Source organism: Cariama cristata, unplaced genomic scaffold, assembly GCF_000690535.1.
Source record: "Cariama cristata isolate BGI_N322 unplaced genomic scaffold, ASM69053v1 scaffold16222, whole genome shotgun sequence".
Taxonomy (NCBI): domain Eukaryota; kingdom Metazoa; phylum Chordata; class Aves; order Cariamiformes; family Cariamidae; genus Cariama; species Cariama cristata.
Genome location: NW_009604550.1, coordinates 26,551 through 44,124, shown reverse-complemented (window position 1 = coordinate 44,124; position 17,574 = coordinate 26,551). Strand labels below are relative to the sequence as shown.

Genomic DNA, 17,574 nt, shown 5'->3' with positions numbered 1-17,574 from the left:
TTTAGGGTTTTTTTTTGTAATTTGTGTATTTTTACATGTTTTTATACTTATTTTCTGTGGTAGGCAGTATTTGTTAAACATAGTCACATGTGAAATTGTGCTTTCACAAACCATGAATGTGAATCACATGTAAGATGTGAGACTTAAATCTTGGGATGTAGTGACACAAAAGAGGACTTAACAGTTTGTTTTTTTGTTTTTTATGCTGGTTTTAATTTTTATTCCAATATGGTGGTGTAGCTGAGAGTGACTTTGTTTCTTGGATATTTGAGGAGCCAGGGAGACGGTACTTGGTATACCATTAGACTGTTACAGTAATAATGAAGGCTGTTATGACTGCACTTGAAATGGCACATTGAAAACCTGGAAGAGATTGAGCAAATAGTTGCACTTCTGTATGAAGAAACTTTAGGACTTCATTCAAACAGACAAAAGAACAAGAAAAACCCCAAATCCTAAAGAATTGTATCAATTGTCGTAATGGGAAGGATTTGAGACCACTCTAATATATTAGCAGAATCTTGCAAACCTTAACATTTTTAAGCCAAATATAAAGAGATGTGGGTTAGATGTAAGATGCAAATGTTTAACAACAGAAGATGCATATATAGAGAAGTGTTAGATCATTCCTTTGGTTTTAAAAATTATTAATTAGTGAGTGAAGTTTTTTGGCCCCTTACACGGGACAGCAGATTTATACAGAGATTTTTCAAACCTTGTTTACTTGGGTGCTGTAATTTGAACTGATGGTATCAGCTTGTACCACTTGATTCAGCAGCTCTGAGCTTTGAAGACTGTATGTGTCTTTTGCTTCCCCAGCCAAAATACTAGTCCCTCCTGTTCCCCATATGCCACTTTTTCCCCCACATCTACCTCACAGACTGTAATCTTTACTCAAAAGTAACCATTTTAACAAACACATGTTCTCCACTGCATTCTTAATTGCAGGTCCCAGCCCTCTTGAAGTACTCTGGGCATTTAGGAGCATACCTAGACAAACCTAGATCTGAAAATCACGACTTCTCACAGCAAGACCTTGCTGGCAGCCTGAAAATTGCCTTAGCTAAATTGTTTTTGTATTTGGGCAGTATTGAATATAAATATTTTAGGGTTATTATGTTAGAATATGCTAAGAATATGCTAATTACTTTATGGGGATGAATGTTGATCTTTGAAGGTTGAGCTCCGGAAAACACTGCTGCACTTAGTATATTTAAACTGTGATTCAAGAAAGGGATATGATCATCACTGATAATGCTGAGAAGGAGTATTTATTGAACTGCAACGAACAGTCAGAGAAGTCAGGTGGTAGGATATGTGAAGAATTGGTTGAAAAATAATGTTTTAGAAAGCAGTTGTGTATCTTGATCATAGCTAGAAGCCATTGGGAACAACAAGTGTCTATATATTTGCTTAGCTTTAGACAAGCCAATGTAGTCCCTGCCTGGATCATTTGTGATCTTACCAGTACAATTGCCTTACCCAACTTCAGTATTGCTTCGGCTGTTACTGCCAACTCTAGTAGAACTAGTCACTATTGGTTTTCTAGTCATTATTCTACAATTTTCATGACTTAATAGTGGCATATGTCATACGGAGCTGTAGTCATCTGAACAGCTGTGATGGGATTTTAAAATGTGATTAAGATGCATAGTCTTAAAAGGTGTGGGTTTTTTCTATGAAAATGTATTGTTCTTACAAGGTTACAAAAATAAAACATGAAATTGAGTAGTGAAGGAAGAGATTGTCAAAAAGAAGAACATGAATTAATGAAAATTAAGTTGTGGATAATGTCTTCCAGGTGCATGAGCGTACAGAAGAAATGGATTTCTTGCTCTTGGTGATCCGTAAACTGTTGCGTACAAATTCACAGTCTGTAAAGGTAGGTTGAAAATATATTCTGCTACTTTTTCTTGCAAGAATAAATTTTTACATGTTTTTGATCTACAAAGGGTATGTTTTAAAGAACTTACCATGAATGTGTCATTATTTTTTTACTAAAATATTATTTAGTTTTCCACTCTTCATAAGCAAGCAAGCTAAAGGGCATTCTTTTCCCAGCTGTTATAATGTGTTCTGAGAGACTTTTTTTTCCTCCTGTTAAAATGCATTAGTTTCTAAAGTCTGCTTAAGGCTAAAAAATGCAAGATGGATATTTGACTAGAATTACATATTGGGTATTGAGGGCAGTGCTCATCCTTGGTTAAATATGGTAGCATTAACTCTTGGCAATACTGAGCTTTTTTTTAAATGGAACAACATTTTTGGAAAAATAGCAAAAAACCAGAAATGCTGTATTGTAATTTCTAGGCACAACTGGTAGTAAAACGTGGCTGAGAATTTCCTTTGCAAGTTAGGAAATTGTGCTTTGTGCTAAAGCAGAGTTTGCAGAGATCTACAATAACATATTTAGTCTTTGTGGTCTCGAAGTAATGAACTCTTGAATTGTAAGAAATTAAATACAAGTGATAGAGTTAGGCTAACTCGATATGTTTCTGTGCAACTATTTGGGACTGCAGAAATTTTGCAAGACTGTAAGTGTCCCATAAGTGCTTCAGCTAATTGTTTGGTTAACGTGAACTGTTTTGTTCAAAGCAGACATAACTTGAGTCTACATTTGCTACTTTTTTTGGTATTGGAAGGGAATCTGTGTTCTTCAGTATGATGCACTGCATTGACTCAAACTCAGATAACTTGGTCTTTAGATCCTCCAAACATGCTTTCGCTATAAGTGCCCTTCCAGTTGGCATAGGGCATGTCTCTGCACTTCACAACTTTTTACCTTTTATCCCTATTCTTGCTGATAAGAAAACTCACTTGTCTTTAAATTCAGAGACAGTAGCGTAAAGCTATTCAGCCTTTCTGAGCACTTGGCTCTGCCTACCGAGAGTACCGAATAATTTGATCATACTCAGTTTGTGAAAAGTTTGCCCTTGATGCTGATTATCTGGTTGGTGTCAATTGCAGGAATCCTTAGAGGTCCTATCATCTTTTCTGTTACAAAACATTTTTCTTTTATAGGTTTCTGAAAGATGATTTTTTTTTTCCTCTGTAATTCTGATTAAATCTCTCAAAATTGTCACTGGAAAACTTTATTTCCTTTATATCCTTCTCTGCAGTTGTTTCTTCAGATGACAGTTTCATATTGTGTAAATGTGAGACGGTCTTAGATTTGTGGATGAGGGGGTGTCCCTTTGAAAATTTTTTTTATGGTGGAGAGGGGAACTCTTGATCTCAATTGCTGGGTTTAGCAGAGTGGAACAGATAAGTCAGTCTGAATCTATACACTAAGCCCAGTGTCTCCTACTTCATCCCTTTTTAGCCCCTTTTGAAAAACTGTAAAAGAAGGGAGCTTTGATCATATGGCAAAGTCATTTAGAAAACGCAAGATTCTCCTCCCAGCCCCCCTGGATTCGTGAAACAAAAGAGTGCAAGGAGGCCTATTTAAGGGGAAAAAATGTGTTTATAATTCAAGGTGATATGAAATACATGTGAGGTATTTGTCTCCTAATCTGGACATTGCAGACCTCAGAAGTAGCAGATAATTCAACATTGCATCAACTCACAGGATGCCAAGAGTGATTCTAAGATATGGAGGACAAGATCTACCTGTTGTGGTTCACGAACCAACTATGCTGAGTTTTCTGGCAGATGGCTGATGCAGATTATTGCTTTTAGATCACAGAGCAGACGTTTGACTGACTGTTCTAAGGTTCATCTTACTGGGATGGGGTTGTTGCAAGAAAACCCGTGACTGTAAGAGTGACTCTGTTGGGTCAGACCAAACAGTGCAATTTCCAGTAGTGACTAGTAACAGCTGCTTAGGTAGGAAAGAAAGGACAGGATAAAGATAGTCATATTTCCAGGTTCTAGCAAATTGCCTTTCAGGGACGTCTGAAGTGGGTAGTTGTTACTATGCATATTTTTGGTATCATCTGGTAGGGCTTTAGACATATCCATGCTGCACAAGTGGTTTTGGACCGCTTGATCTTGAAGTGTCTGCTTCGATTACCCTCTATTCCAGTATGTTCCTCTGCCATGTTGGTGATACATGCTTGTTGAATTTCTGCATTGGGAGTAGATCAGACCCTTGGTTTAGTAATGTAATCCTTCAGGCACTCTGTTAGGAACCTATGATTTTCCTTCCAGTTTGGAAGGACTCCATGCAGATCACAGAGTGCAAATTACAAAGATTGTCTAGAAGAAGAGATAATTTAATATTCTTTGCCTGTAACAGCGGTTAGGATAACTTAGATTGAATTTTGTTTCAATAACCTTCAGGCAAAGTTACGTTTAGTCTATTTTCCTAGCATAGGTGAGCCACTATCTGTTGAGCAATGAGGCGGTTCACGCTGTAGTGGGACAGATTTCATGTAATATTTGCAGAATTATGTCCTTCCAGACTTCTCCTCCATTCAGGATCATGTTAAATGACTTCATGATTTAGTCTGCCCTCTTCATGTATTGCTTTGGAGCTGAGCACAGTGGTACAATGCCCACTTCATTAGCTTGTCTACCTGCCACTTCATAAGGGAGGTGCTCTTGTATTTCATTGCATTTTTGTTTTAGGTGTTCATGTCTTTATTTCTATTTTTGAATTCGTGCAAGGTGTCAGGAAAGCAAAAGAGGACTGACCATGTCCCAGTTTACAAGTACTGCTTAGAGTGGCTCAGGAGACCTGAAGATAAAGAAACCGAACACTGCACAGTTCATTGTAACTCCTTGTCTCTTTGTCCTTTTTCAAGTTGAAGCTGTCTACTTTATTCCAGCTGGCTGTGCTGAGCAGTGGGAGCATGTTCCAAATAGAGGGGTTAGAGGGCAAATAACCATAGCTACTAAGTTACTTCACTCTTCTTCCTTCCTCCATTCTCCACATACCATGCTGTCTAACCAGGGAGAAAACAACAAAGCTGTAAATTCTGAATTTCATAATAATTGAAACAAAAGGTGTCACCAGATAGCAAATGTGATTTCTCTTCTTCTGTTTAGGTGAATACAGGTTAAGGATCTTGGGAGAGTCAGTAAACAGACCGAGGAGCTTAGTGTGATCCTTTGAGAGTTTTAAGTTGCATAAATTAATTGAAACTGAGAGAAAACTTATTTGACACATTTCAAAATCATTACAGTAACGTTTTTAAGGCTGGGTTATAATTAAAGTTACTGGTCTTACAGGAGTAAGCCCATCTTTTGATGGAGTTAAAGGCACTGATACCTAATCTGTTTAGTGAAACAGGAGTTGAAAATACTCAGCATACCTTTTTTTTTTTCTTTTGAGGACCATGTAGAGATCATAAGCCTCAGGAAGAGTACTATATGTTTTTAGGTTGAACTTTTACCGCAGGAAAAGGTGTTTTGCATTGTCTGCCCTAGGCATCTAGCCATTCTCTTACAGATGCTTACCTTTCCTCCATATGCTACCTATGTAATCTTAAGCATTTAGATTTGATTGTCATAAATGTGGCTAGGACACATACCTGTTGTAACCAAAATTAGACAATTTTAGCATAAAGAATAAATGGAGATTCCAGCATAGCATGACATTTTGTGTTAAAACTAATGTTTTACATTTGCTGTGCAAATTTTTAACAGGTAATACTGATGTCTGCTTCCATCAGTTGTGAAGAATTTGCTGATTACTTTGCACTTTCAGTTCATAACTGTCTGAATCCAGCCTGTGTATTTAAGGTGGAAGGCAAATCTTATGCAATCAAAGAATATTATCTTGATGATTTGAAGCACACTGTTCGTTTCAAGGTATTGTAAACATAACTATTTCTTTGGACATAGTAAGAAAGAAATTGGAATAGTCAGTTGAAAGCTGTGTAATAAAATTACAAATAACTGATTTTACATCACAGTCCTAGGTAAGAATTAATATATGATGATAAAACATGAGTCTCCTTACCAGCAGCCTGGTTTTTGTTTTGTGTAACAGAAATGGAATGTGAACGACTGGGAATTTTTAGTAGTATGTGGCATTTTGTTTGGTAGCTTGCATCCAAAATGAACAAGGTAAAACTCTGTGGAAAGTAACATATGAGGATTTATCAATCTCTTTCAATACAGCTAACAAACTTGGGGAGTATTTCCTGGGTTGGTTCATGTTGCTGTTATGTATCAAAGGCAGAAAGAGCTAGGAAATGAAGAGAGTCATCAGAAAGGAAGCACTTCTAATCATAAGTTTGATGTTATCAAGTTGGCTTCTCTGTCATCTGAGGCTCATGTGCGTCCTATTTTTTCTTTTTTTTTTAATAGTTTCAGAGCTGTTATGCAGTAGTGTTGAACATATTTCTGTTGTAACCATGTAGGCCACGATGGCAAATATGTAATTTTGAGTGATGAAACTGTGTTAGTATAATGGATATTCACCAAATGCCAGTGACCACTTAACAGCTTATATAGCTGCGCTGTAGAATTGCTGCTCTACTGCCTAAGTAGTAGTGGCTGAAGGCTCATTTGCTGTGTCAATCTTTAGCTTATAAACTGTACAGTATATTTGTTTGTAGAGCTCTTGACATACTACTGTTACAGCATGTGTCTGCAGAGACAACAGATAATGAAGGAATAAATGTAAGTTGGAATTATTCTGGTATCTGTGGTTTTATAATAGGAGTTTGGTTTGCAGTTGAAAAACAGAGATGTAGGAATTTACTTGAGTACCTGAACTCTTTCAGTATTGTGGTCCAAGGCAAAATAAACAGATTAAAGCAAAGTAGAACAAATGCACTCAGGCATTAATAGTGACAACCATTCTAAAAATAATGGGCGTGGGAGTAATTATTGATCAATTTTGATAATTCAGAACACTGTTAATAATGTCAATACAATGGAGAGAATGGGGGATGCATTTAAAAAGTAGTAGTGTGTGAACATACTGTTACTATTTAGCTTTCATCTCTCCATTCTGCGGAAACTAAATTAGAGAAATAAAACAAACAGGTAGTTTATGGGGAAACTCAGAAGGAAATAATTGCTTATGCTGTACACAGCACAGGCATTGGTTATACCTCAACACAGGCAAGCTGAAATAAAAGGCTGTCAACTGTTGAAGTTTTAATGCAACCAAAAAAATAAACTAAATGCTTATAGCGGTTGGCCGGTCAGTTTTTATACATTAGTACAGCAGCTCAGATAACGTGGAGGAGATTATATAATATATGATTGTTGTAAAAGAATTTTGATGATAGATGACAATAAAAAGATAACCAAGAAATTCAGTAAGAAGTCTGCTTCAGTCAAGTTGCATTTGTCATAGCTGCACTTTGAGCTGAACGTCAGCTGCCACACCTTTCACCTCAAAGATCACGAACAAAAGGAACTGCTTTCAGTGCTTATGCCTTTTTCTGTTTTTAATTTTCTTTGTGTATACGAGCATTTAGCTTTGAGGTTTTTTTAAAGTTTTCATGTTTCTTTATATTGTGTTGTCCTAGCTATAGCCCTTCTGTTGTTCAGTAGGAGGAGAAGAGTATGATTGGCCAAGAAGTTACTTGTGCCTTAGGGCAACAATAGAAGCACATAAGTGCTTGATTTTCCTTTTTTTTCTATATATGAAAAAAAGAAGAAGAAATTGAATTAGAAAGCACTGATGTTTGGTCTCTCATCTTGTTTCTTATGATGCTGTGTGTGGACATTTTCTCTGAATAGTAGTTTTATTTAAAAAATACTTAAATGTGGAAGGTCTAAGAAGGTTTATGTAACATCCTAATAAAAATGAAAGCAGAGCCTGCATGTTAAGGCAGTTAATGAGTTAACGCGGCCATATGGAAGCAGGGGCACATCTTTCATCATGCTAAAATCAAAATCAGTTAGATAACTGCCTGAGGTACTGGCTTCAGGCTTTAATTCTTAATATTTTATTTTTGCCTATAGAAGTCTGTAAAATTCACATAAAAATACAGAAGTTAAAAGAAAAAACAGTCTTTAATTTTTAGATAAACAGAATTTTCCAAGTTTCCTTTTGATTTTAAAATGAATAACTATAAAATTAGATTACATAAATCATAACTCATTCTTTCAAGCATCTTGATTGAAATCAGTTTAGTCCTTTGTAGCAGTCTAATTTGCTGTGAGGTATGAACCTTTGTCCCTTCTCAAAAAGTCTTAAAATAATTGTGTGTTTCCGTATAAATGTAGAATTCTTTTATGAATCCTGCAGAGCTCTTGGCTTTAATATGTCACTCATTCCTGTAGGTGATAATGTTTTTAAACTATACTTGAAAATAAAAATTTTCTTTGAGCAGTTCTAGCTTGGATAATTTGGGAATTCACTGATATCAATTGTGATTTGGAAACTAAATAGAAATACCAGTCATTATTTTTTTCTTCTGTATGCCTGTTTGCAGTAAATCCTTTGATATGCCTAGATAGACATCTAGCTGAATCAAAGATAAAGCTTTCCACTTGAATTGATTCATTTGTAGGAAAGAATAAAAATTAGAGGGAAAGAAGGGAGAAACACTCTTCTTCAGTGTAGCACTGGCTTACCCTTGCCTAGATATTGGGTCATTTATAGGTGCTACTGTTTAATTTTTGAGTATAGGTTTATAAAAAGTTGTTTCTTTTTCTTTTGGCATAATGGCTTTGTAAGCACATTGTTCTGGCAGTAAATCTGTGAAATTCCATGTCTCCAGTTATTACCTAAGGCAAAAAACAGAGTCCCATTTTTTGGCTTGCAAATGTGAAAACTCCTTTATATCCCTGGAACTGAAGTCAGAGTCCAGATGAAAGGTAGTGAACTGCTGTCAAAAGCTATTCTGATTATGTTGCATTATTCCAGTCAGCTCTGACTGGGTTTTTGGATTTGCTGTTTGTCACATCGTTACCTTTTATTAGGAGTGATGTGCAAGCCTTGTCATGTTAAAGAGTACTAAAGGTACAATGGGTAACAAAATTGAAAAGACAAATTTGACAGTTGTTTCAGTAGGGATAATCTAAAACCCAAAATCTTATATTTGAGCAACCCAGAAAAAAATGAAGTCGTTAGATTGTCCATAAGTTGGGGAAAAAAAGTACTACTTCTCCAAACTACTAGAACGTTGTCTGTGATTTCCATTGGACTAATCAAACTTCATTGGAAAAGCATTACTATAGTGGGCGTAAAATGCAGTTAAGAGGCTCTGGGACTGACAGAGTTGTACAACTGAAAAGTCTGTGTGGCTAGTTGATTCAAGGGGTCAGAGAAGTGCAAAGAATATTGTCAAGTTCGTACAGATGACTCTCTTTGATCCTCCGATCCATCTCCTACCAGAAGATAGTAGGATAATTTTCTCAGGGTTTTCAGGGTGGAGTCTTTCTGCAAACACCAAGGCAACCTAGGGTTGACATGATTGATGTATTGTACATATTGGCTGTTCCGGTAAGGGTTGGAAAGCCAAGGACTGAGGTTGCAGTAACAAAAGCTGATCTAAGTCAGTGTTGCCAAATTGGTGCTAGCAGTAGTGCTTTTGTGATTCTGTTGTGAGCCCCTTCAGACAGGGACTGGTAGAAAAAATAGCTAACTTAATTTTGATAGTTAGTTTAGATCAGTTTTCTGTGGTTTTAGCTCTCTGAAACTTCGATGCTAGGTGAAATGTGTACAGTTGCAGGTAAAATTTTGGATCAGGTTAATGTCTTGGCACTGGACCTTGAACTTGGGTATGCAGTCTCAGTGCTGGAGCTGGGAAGGAAGCAAATGAAAGGACACTTCTACTTCCTCTGCCTTTTCTCCCAAGAACACATTGGGAGACTGTGACACATTAGAACCAAAACTGTTGGGGTGGTTTTTGTTTGGATAGGTTTATAGTTAGCAGTAATACCTCCTTCTGGCTTTCATTTTGCTTTGTTAGGTAAGTCTTTGCTATTCGCCTTTTACGAGAAAGTCTCTTCATTCTTTTGGTCATTGAAGTTTTCATAACTTGCTTCTGTTCAAGTTTTTGCTGATTGCCTTAAAACCTGGTAAGAATTGCAGATGTATTGTCAGTCCCCATCAGTTTCCCCAGCATCACAAATTGAGTACCTCTTGGCTTCAAGAATTCTTTTACTTCAAAGACTGGCAAGAATGCTGGCTGAAAACTTTGACAAGACCTTAGTCACTTCAGAGTGAGGAGCAGTTCTGTACAGTGTCACCAACAGATCGTGCTCTTAGAATGACCTTTCCTGACCTGGGGTCACATTTGCCTTTCAGCAGCATTACACTGGAAGATAGCTGTTTTCTTATGATCAAAGTAGCTGGTTGTGGTGGTTCTTTATTTTCAGCCAATATACCATCTGCTTGTATCCAAAATTTCAGATGCATAGGTTTACACACTGTCTTAGTGGATTTCATCTCACTTCAGACAATTGAAGGATGCATTATGTGAATGATGCTCTTATTGGTACACATATGATGCATTCCAACTTTATCAGTATACATTTTCAGTTGGTTTTTTGCTTATTGAATGCTTGTGGAGAATCCTCTTTTCCTTATGATAACTGAATTGGAGTAAGTGTGTAATTCTAATTTTATGCTTGATTAAAATAAAAACAAATTTCTGTGAAATGTGGACAATTGATAAATACCTTTTGTTGCTTTTACAGGGAAACCTGGAATATCTTAGTTTTATGTATAGAAACCTTAAGTATTTCTCTTGGCTGTTAAGCTTGCATTTTCAGTTTCTTCCCAGCGTGGCTTTTTCCCTACATTTTAGATCCTTGTTAAAAGCCCCTGGCTACAGCTGCATGTTATCTTATGTTGATATTTATCTGCATGTACTTACCAATTACTACTGACTGTTACATTTTTATTGTTACCGTATGGACCAGTTCTTACGGAGTGTTATGCTTAAAGCACAAATGCTCAGTTTTCACAGTTGCTTCAATTACAGTAAAACCTCAAAAGTAAAAATGAGAAGTCCAAGCCTAAATAAAGCTGTTTTTGAATAATAAAATACTAATGTAGTGTATCAAGCAGCAGGTGAAGGTGACTGACAGGCTAGGGAAAATACCTGGTTGAGCATAAACGTAAAAATGGAGGTTTGTTAGTGAGAAAATACATGATTTCTTAAAGCATACACACACATGATCACTTGAACCTATTAGTTTTCTTGGGAAGATCTTGGATGACTTTAACTGTTAGATTTCAGCATAAAAGTAAATAAAATATTTCACTTTAGGGTGGAGGGAGGGAAGAGGGAAGAACTTCGAAGGCATAACAGGAGGGAGAGAAGTGCAGCTTGACTGTAGAATTTCTAATTGTGTGAAGTATGTGGAGGGCGGATTACACTGCAATACAAGTCTAGAAAAGTTAGATAGCTGTTAGTCCAGTAAAGACTTTCCATTAGAATGAGGAGAAACCCTGAGAGTGAAAGGTGAGCAATGATCAAAAGCTATTTTGCCTGCAAGGGAAAAATGTGCAATATTATAGACCATTCCCAGAGCATGTCTAGTTCATTAAGCATTTTCTTTTTAGAACTGAAATGTGATTAAGTTACTGTCTCTGCTTTGAAGACTTGATGATTTGTGTTCTTAAATATTAAAGCCCCGAGTTTGTGACAGAATGCTGAGAAACAGTGTGGACAGAATCATCATGGTTATATTGTGTACAACAGAGCCATAGTTCTTTGACAGAGTATGACCTGAAACACAAGATCCGTTAAATGCGAAGACAATTTAAATGAGAAAGAGGTACAGGATTTATTTGGCCATCAGGGAGAGACCTTAATTTTAGCACCTGTGAGAAGGACTGTACCTGGCTTGTACAAATTCCTCTCCTTGTAATCTTGTTACCATGGGTTGTGGTTAGTCTCATGTGCTTAACACTTCTGGATAAGGAATATCTGGATAAGTATCTCCTGCAAATTTTAGGGCATGGGGTGTGGGCTAGTGCTTATCTTAAGTAGGTAAATATCAGAAGTATTTCTTTAGCATTAGAATGGTAGGATGCTTGAAGGAAAATATCTATTTAGAAGATAATGAATATTCCAGACTAAGGTACTACTTTGTACAGTTTCTGTGCTGGATCAGTTTTAGTTGAAAAGCACTTGACAAATTGACACATGCATGTGATCTACAGTCTTTTAGCCTGTTATACTGTGTTAACCTCAATACTTTCTTCTCCACACAGCTTCCTTCTCAAAGAATTGAAGAACCAGTGATAGTAAGGGAAATGTATGAAGTAGCAGTGTCTTTGATTCAGTCATTTGATGAGTTGGAGATGAAGAGCAATAAGTAAGATACAGTTCAAGATCTGCAATCATTGGTTCTTTGGGGAAGTGAGACACTAATTAAGGAACAGCAGCAGCCCATGTATTATAGTTATTAGTGGTACCTTAATTATCTGTGCATCTCTGCTTTTGTTTTATATATTCATGTGATTTCTACTCAGTGTAGTCATACTAAGACTACTTGTAGGCTTTACTGAATGCCCTGTGTTTTTGAAATACACTTCATGCCCTGGAGTGGCCAGCTATGTCATATGGAATCTAGATTCTTTGCTGTTGACAAGAGCTGAATATTATTTATATGAAGAATAAAACCAGAACTACTATTTTGTAAATTAAAACATACATTAAGCCATGAGAAAAGAATACAAACTAGGTGTTAATTTTCACTGGCTCTTTAACGAGTGCATTGCTGTCTTTTGAAATAAGTAAATATTAATTTATGTTAACTCTTAGTGTTTTGTAAATTGACGTTTAGTATCTGAAAATGTAGTAAAGTTGCTTCTCCACCTTTGGTCTAACAGTGAGGGCATATTTAGGAATGTGTTTTTTTCCTATATATTCTAATCATTCATAAATGTATGCTGAAGAAATAATTTTGTTTTGTGAGCTTAATTTTTTTTTCAAATTTAGTATTATGTAAACTTTGAAATTTTAAGAAAGCATTACTTAAGCTCACCTGAGCAGTTATCAAGGGAACCACTGAACTACAAGTGTTGATAGAGGTACAAAAATACAAAAAAATTTGGCCCTAACTTTTTTACAATATATAGTGACTTCTGAGCCTTTTTCTTGATGATTTCTTTTGATCTTTTCAATTAAGCTGTTTTACTGTAGTTTAGAATAGCCAAATTAAACTACCTTTTATTAATAGGCTACCTTTTAGTAGCAAACATGAAGGCATTAGCATTTCAGCTTTTAAATACCAAAAGGGCTATTACGAACATCCATTGTTATGTACCTTCTGTTAAAAACTATGCGTTCCATTCCCTGTGTAGTTTGAGAGTACAGACTTAAGATGTCTGAAAAAATTTTACATCAGTAATGATTATAACAAAAAAAATGAGTTCCATATTATGTTAAGGTGATTTTTAGCTTCTTGACTTGTGACAGATTAATTAAAGATGTTTCCCTCTAAGTTTTTGTCATGACCTGTAGTTCTTGATAATGGTTCATTTTTTTACATGCTAGGCTTTTGTTAAAGGTGTCTAGTGATATTTTTAGAACACAAGAGTATTACATATACTTGACAAATTACTGAATGTTTGCATAGAATTCTGCAGTAGTATACTACATTATCATTTCAAGATCTTTGCTAACCTAATTTTGATTAATTTCATTGCTAAATAAGAATGTTTCTGTTTTGACATAATTTTGAAGACAAAACTAAACCTAATGATCTGGTTCCAATGTTTATGTACTGTGTTTTTTAGAAAGCATAGTTGTGAATAGTGTTTTGAATTCCGTTTCTTCAGGAAGTTTAAATAATACATGTTACAAAAAGTGTGCAGTCCTGCTTGTTCTTTCAGAATAAAATAACTTGGGGTGATAAAGTAGACTGGACTTGTGAAACTAATGAAACTGCATATTCTTTTTAGGGAGAAAAACATGAGTGTTGTATCAGAACGTGGAAGCGTGTTAGTATTTTTACCAGGTGAGTATACATCCTAATAACTTTCTTTTTGATTATTTGTCATCTAACGACCTTTCTTCTGACACTTCTTCCAGGGAGATATTAAACACATATTTAACTGGGGTTGATTGGTCTAGTTGGGTATTTTTCATGCAAACTTGTTTAAATATGACAATAGTTGGAAGAACTGTGAGTCAAAGATAAAGACTTTGTATGTATTAAAAATGAAGTTACAGTAATAAAAATCCACAGAAATTCAGTTGCTTAATTTTTTAGATTAGTTATTAAATATTGTATGTAGTTCCTAGGATTCTCTTAGAGACATTTTCTAATCTGCAAATAGTGTAGTCTTTATTTAGATTCTTCTTGTAGAAGTTAAAATTCACTTTTTTCTTTCCATATACATTGGTTGGTGTACTAGAAACGCTAAGCACGCATGATGACATAGCAGTTAATGATCAGAGAACTGGTTATAGCTAGATTTTAGAGGCAGTATAAGATAATTTAGGTCTACTGTTTAAAGATGACTAAAACTATCTAAGAGGTTCAAGAAAGAATGACAGCCAAAACAAAAGCATACAATAGTTTTTGTGTAACTAGTCTGCAGATTTAGGTTTCCCAAGCATTGGAAACCTGTAACTGGATGGTTTCATGTATTCTTTTACTTCATAGATGTGAAAGTTTGCTAGTTGAAAACTTTGAAAAGACTTGGTTATGTTCAAGTGGAGAGTCACCTCGGAGTCAGGAGCAGCTGTTTCCTTGCTCACAGTGAGGTCTGTCCCTACCAGGACTTTCTAACTCTCTGTAAAATATTTATGAATATAATTTCCCTGCTGTGTAGAGCTTAGCAGCAGACATGCTAGCACTAGGGCTGGAAACACAGCACACCAGCACAAAAATGCACTATACTTGCAGAGTAGCTCTCAGTGGAGGGTGCTCCACACCAGCTAAAAGGCATTAGAGCTACCTTTGGAGTTACTCTTTCTATAAAATCAATGGGTAGAAGGAATTACTTCATCATGTCAATGTGGGACCCATTCCAATTTGCCATTAGTAAAGTAGGGAGACCATCTCTATTGCCTCTGGCCTCTCATATTGGTGTTTGTCTGGTATGCTTTCAGACTTCCTCAGGCCCTCTGAGTCTTCATTTCAGGCTGAAATTACTCTTTAGCACTTTTAATTCTCAAACCTTTTTTATCTTTCACACTCAGGTGTTTTTTGCTGTGCTGCTGTCTCTGATGGCTTATAACTGCAACTGCTAAAATAAAACTTTTTGTTTAAATACATTTGGTAAATTCATGAAAACCTGTGTAGATAGTGCTTTCTGAATGAGCTGGTACTCAGGTTTGGTTTTTATTGTTGTTCAGTGTTTGACCTTGGCCTGTTTTATAATTGGATACTCAAGACTGATCTTGAACACAGGATTAGCAAATACCTCTTGAAATTTTCTTCACAAATAGTCTTTATACAAACTGGTGAAAAGAGGAGGAGAGCCCTAAGTTTACAAGAGGGCAGCTGGGGCAGAGATTTTGGTAAAAATAACCTCCCCATTTAGGCCACTTATTTGAGATGCCCAGATTTTTTGAGTGCTTACAATTACATAGCATTTTGTACATTCGTAACAACACTGCCATTGACATTTCAAGCTGAGTAGGCATCAGCAGTCAGAAGGGGTAGTGCTGTGCTGAGGAGTACTGTTAAGTGACTTTTCTCCCCCACTGTCTTTGTGGAACTCAGTGATGGGGCAGAATCCACTTCCATAGAGCAGCTGCGGCTGTCTCGAGTAGGATACTGTGTTTTCCCTTCCTGTTGTAATTGTCTGTCTGGTTCCAGTGCTTTTTTTTTTTTAAATGTTATTGAATCTGATCCTTCACAGATAATTATCCTTCAGTAGTCAGCTCTCCTCTGGTTCCAGAGCTAGTCTGTCTCTAGGTACTAGGTGATACAAAGTGCCATGTTAACCTGTGCAGTGATTTCTTTTTTTAAACATATGTACATAAATATGTTCCCAGTGGGCTGCATTAAGTTTGCACAACCAATCTTAATTCTGGCATTTCTTCCATTTGTGTGCTTGACGTGGCAACTTTAATGTTTCTTGAGCATATATGTTGATATATAGTTCTCTAGACTTCTTAAAAGAACAAATTGGAAAAAGAGGTCGGGCTCTGTTGGCTGAATCGTCACTAAGCTACGCCTTCAAGTATGTAACATGCTACTGCTGGACTAGCTGATGGGCTAAATGAAAGCAACAGTAGATTGTCATCCTCTTCAGGAGCTTGCAGAAGATGGGGATGGCCTGTTTTCTCTGTGCTTTGCATGCATTTGCTGATGGCAGGAATTGCATAGCTAGAAGCTTTTGGGTTTTCTTTTAGAGGGATTCTGCTGTTACTGTCCTAAGCTTTTATCTGTTCTACTTGTGTCAATCTCTTTGTTTTGTGTTTTGTCTTGCACTTCTCTATGCCCCACTCTCTTTTATTGTCCTGGTATGTTTGCCAAACAGATTTTGTTACTACTTACTGTTTCATTGCAAGAGCTGTCTCTCCTGGTGGCAGCCTTTTGTTCTGTAGGTGTCATGATCAACTCTTGTCCTTTCCAGAACTGGACAGCAGGTACTGCCTGCTGTGTCTCATCAGTAATTTTTAGACTGATTAATAGTTACTATTACAGTTGGTTATGTGGAGTCTGCTTCTACCAATCATAGATCAAACTTCTTTTAATTGTTTTAAACATAAATTGGATTCAAGCCTTGATGTCTTACTCAGATACGTAACCAGGCAGTATGGCAAGTAGGAAGCATTAGGCAGCTACATAGTCAAGCAGTACCGAGTGGGATCAAGTAGGTCTGGCAGGCTGTGTCTTGTATTTTCTCTGTATCTTTGGTTACATAGTCTAGTTCATGAACAGACACATTTTTTTCTGCATTATAATAATCTTAAAAAGTGATGCTATTTTTGTATTTCCCAGTCTGCATGTTTTTCTCTACAGTGCTGTAGGTGTTTTGCTTAGAGCCTTGTTAATTGCTTCATTATTGTGCTAGTCATTAGTTTGTTATTTGGCCAGTTATTTGGATTCTCAAGTTCTCTTACTTCATTTGAGCTGTAATGTAAATTAGGCTTCCTGGCTGTCTTTAGATGTTAATGACATTGCTTTCACCTGTGGTAGGGTCACACAAAGGACATTCTGAAACTTTTAAATTTCCCTTTGATTGCCCCCCCCTTTTTTTTCCTCTTCCAGCTCACCTGTTCTTCCCCCAACCCCGACTTCTTTTATCTCCCTTACCTAGAGTCACTTCCCCTCATTTTCCAGTTTCAGTCTTTCTGACTCCAGTAGTTGACTCATCTCCGTGTCCTCCTGCAGTTTCTTTTCCCAGCCAACTTTGCGTTATCACCGTGGATTTTTCCTACTGAAATCATGTCCCCTTTTCTTACCCCAGTTTCTTGCTTTCTGGCCTTTTTTCCTTGCTTACCTTAGCTCAGTCATGATTTCTAGCCCATCACATACCTTTCTTTCCTCTCATTTCTGATTTAAGTTATTATTCTCTCTTATCATTCCTGAAAATATCTCTCTTCCTCCACTTCTCGCTTTTGAAGTCAAGTAAGTCATCTAAAGAGTGCAAGAACTTTCACATGCAGGTGCTCAGACTGCATTTAGCCTCACTGAAAATTGCAGCAATCCTGTACTGCAGTTACAGAATATTTTCATTTTCAATATCTTACCAGGGAAGCCCAGTGTTGGACAGATTTTTGAAAATGGGGCTTTTGGAAT

The 17,574-nt window shown here is 36.6% G+C and overlaps 1 protein-coding gene across 1 annotated transcript in view; it reads left to right on the top strand.

Moving 5' to 3' along the window:
* The window catches only part of TDRD9 (tudor domain containing 9), a gene marked incomplete at its 3' end in the record, with an annotated part of 59,073 nt that overhangs the window by 17,108 nt on the left and 24,391 nt on the right, over positions 1-17,574 (top strand). The window contains exons 6-9 of the mRNA XM_009695674.1: positions 1,802-1,882; positions 5,590-5,754; positions 12,080-12,183; positions 13,775-13,830. Coding sequence (XP_009693976.1) covers positions 1,802-1,882; positions 5,590-5,754; positions 12,080-12,183; positions 13,775-13,830 — 406 coding nt within the window. The remainder of the gene's footprint in view (positions 1-1,801; positions 1,883-5,589; positions 5,755-12,079; positions 12,184-13,774; positions 13,831-17,574) is intronic.